Source organism: Toxorhynchites rutilus, chromosome 3 (assembly GCF_029784135.1).
Source record: "Toxorhynchites rutilus septentrionalis strain SRP chromosome 3, ASM2978413v1, whole genome shotgun sequence".
NCBI classification, from domain to species: Eukaryota; Metazoa; Arthropoda; class Insecta; order Diptera; family Culicidae; genus Toxorhynchites; species Toxorhynchites rutilus.
In genome coordinates this window covers 80,954,642-80,957,335 of record NC_073746.1, presented here as the reverse complement: position 1 = coordinate 80,957,335, position 2,694 = coordinate 80,954,642, and the positions used below count along the sequence as shown (strand labels likewise).

Below are 2,694 nucleotides of genomic sequence, written 5' to 3'. Positions count from 1 at the left end.
CATCAGATGCAATCAGTAATTCGCGCATGATGATGCAAAAAGTGTTGTGTTTCGTTGTGATTCTCTCAGCATCTGTACAGTGTTCGGAAAATCCTGGAAGCATCGCCACGGCTGCGTTCGGCTATGAGTTAACCATGAGTGGATTGGAAGCAGTGAATTACAAGTAAGTGTCAATTATTTAATATTTTCAAATCTAACTTGATCAAACGAGCTCTTCGTTATGTAGCTTGCAGAAGTTGATCCTTGAATCCAAGCTTCATTATAACTCGCTCAGAGCAGATATTGAAGGGTGCCAGAGGAAACTTGAAAACTCAGAACGGATTATGAAACAACAAGCCAAAATGCTGGGTAATCATGAAATCCAATTAAGAAAAATCGGTAAAACGGTTGAATCTGTGGAAGAGATTTCGTACATCCGAAATGAGTTGGATATGCTTGCAATAAATGTTTCCTGGTTGCTGAGTGACACTAGGTTTGTCATTTACTTGCTCTAAACAACAATATCGTAATGCTAAACTTTCAGCAAGATTTATCGAGTGCAACAAACGCTCCCAACAACGGAAATGATGAATTTGTATATCCTTCAATTGATAGCCAACAAACTCAATACAAACGCAACGATGCCTTTGGAAAGAATAAATCTGCCGCGGACATGCGCAAATGTGTCAGAACGGCGTTCGGGAGTCCGGCGGATTCATCCACAACCGGGCTTCAAAGAGTCCTTCGAAGCGTACTGTGATCAAGACTACGAAGGTGGCGGTTGGACTGTGATTCAAAAACGTTTCGATGGGTCAGTCTTCTTCTATCGTGGATGGAACGAATATGAAAACGGATTTGGTAATTTGAACGGAGAGTTTTGGCTTGGATTGAAAAAGATCCATGAGCTTACATACGCGAAACGTCATGAGCTGCACGTCGTGTTGGAGGATTTTGATGGAATAATGGCGGTAGCTAAATATAATCATTTCTTGGTTGGCGGACCAGAGCAAAAATATGCCCTGAATAAGCTAGGAAACTATACAGGAACCGCCAGGGATTCGCTCGGTTATGCGGTTAAACTGAAGTTTAGTACACTAGATTCCGACAACGACACTCACAAGGATGGAAGTTGCGCGGTTATGTACCAAGGTGCATGGTGGTATGGTGCCTGTCATGCAAGGTATTGTTTGTTGAGCTATAAATGACAAAATTGGTAAAATTTCATGTTACAGCAATCTCAATGGGCTATATGTGAGAGGAAACATATCTGATTATGCTAACATGATGTGCTGGAAGGCATTCAGAGGACACCATTATGGCTTGAAGAGCTCCACGATGATGATTCGAGCCGTCGTCTAAAAGAATCCTCATACATTGACTTGTAGTTACGTAGTTACAAGACGACAAAAATTTCATCTTGAATAAAAAATCAATGCAAAATTACAAAATTACAAAATGTTTCTCCGATTTTCGTCAAAAGTGACAATTTTTTTTTATCGCAAAACATTAGACCCGTATTTTTTTAATTTTTTTTATTATGGTATTCATTTCTATCTAAATCTATTTTTTACAATTTTTCCCAAAAATTGATTTTTTCAAAAATTCATAACTTTTGAAACACTGAACCATTTTAGATGATTGGCTTCAATTTAATGGAAAAATTCATGGAAAAATATAAAAAATATGGTTCCCTCTAGTCCAAAGCCATGAAAACAATAAAATGTAGTCGTTATCAATAATTACGAAAATAAAATCCCTCTTTGAAAAATATTTGGCTCATTGGCTTTAATTTGATATATCGATCATCTATTTCGGTTCAGAGGTTCAAAAGTTATGAATTTAGAAAAAAGTCATTTTTGGGAAAAATGGAAAAAATGACTTTTCAGACCACCCTAAAATGGAAACGCACTTTAATAAAAAAATAAAAAAAATACGTGTCTAATGATTTGCGATAAAGAGCAAAATTACCACTTTTGACGAAAATCTGAGAACCACTACATCAGTTTGACATGTAATGGCTCAATTCTTGTAATGGAATTTCATTCAAAATTGTTTTATTCCTATGATAAGCGATGTGATGAAGAATTCGTTTCATTTATAACATCAAGAGATATTTAGTAAGACAGATAAAAAATAACGAGTTAGCGAAAAGTCTAACTAAATGAATTTGTTGAGAAGGCCTCATCCAGTATGAAATATTGTTAAAAAACGCATTCGTAAACCCTCAAGGGAACGATAATACATGGTTTTCCTTTCTAGGTTCATTAAATAAGGCCCGATTCATATTCAGAAATGTCCACCTTTCCTTCACCGAAACGTATGACCAAAATTCAGATGACAGAGTTAACTTATTTGATGTGAGTGGTACAGAAGCCACCCTTTAACACTCTTATACTCGCGCATTGGTCTGTCAGACCGAGAAATCAATAATTCGTTCATTTCTCAGAAGATATCAACACTACGACTTTGCGATTCTCTCTAGCTTCGTTATTCGTCGTTCATCATTGTTTAGCGTATCGCATGTGTTGGTTCAAAGGGGACGTGTGCCACTTTTCTAACACTTTCGGTCTGATACACCGACGCGAGGATAGGAGTAACTTTTTTGGACAAGTGCCTTTTTACATATTCTAGAATATTGGTGAATGAAATGTATAAATTAATGTTAGTGGCATGGAATATTTATTGAATATAATGCATTAGATTATTACCGGACAA

General features: G+C 36.6%; 1 protein-coding gene across 2 annotated transcripts; it reads left to right on the top strand.

Annotated features, from left to right (window-relative positions):
• On the top strand, window positions 1–2,694 carry LOC129779004 (microfibril-associated glycoprotein 4-like). Of its 2 annotated transcripts, none has more exons than XM_055786236.1 (4): window positions 1–163; window positions 227–472; window positions 524–1,138; window positions 1,212–2,694. In XM_055786236.1, exons 1-4 carry the CDS (start codon window positions 27–29, stop codon window positions 1,336–1,338), a joined length of 1,125 nt encoding a protein of 374 aa, XP_055642211.1. In that variant the 5' UTR covers window positions 1–26; the 3' UTR covers window positions 1,339–2,694. The 2 variants fall into 2 exon arrangements, with proteins under 2 accessions (XP_055642211.1, XP_055642210.1); XM_055786235.1 differs by having other exon boundaries at window positions 4–163; window positions 524–1,159.

Coding starts and splice junctions, on each gene's coding strand:
- LOC129779004 (XM_055786235.1), top strand. CDS start 27: ATGATGATGCAAAAAGTGTTGTGTTTCGTTGTGATTCTCTCAGCATCT. Junction 473..523: donor TGGTTGCTGAGTGACACTAG/GTTTGTCATTTA, acceptor CTAAACTTTCAG/CAAGATTTATCGAGTGCAAC. Junction 1,160..1,211: donor TATGGTGCCTGTCATGCAAG/GTATTGTTTGTT, acceptor TTCATGTTACAG/CAATCTCAATGGGCTATATG.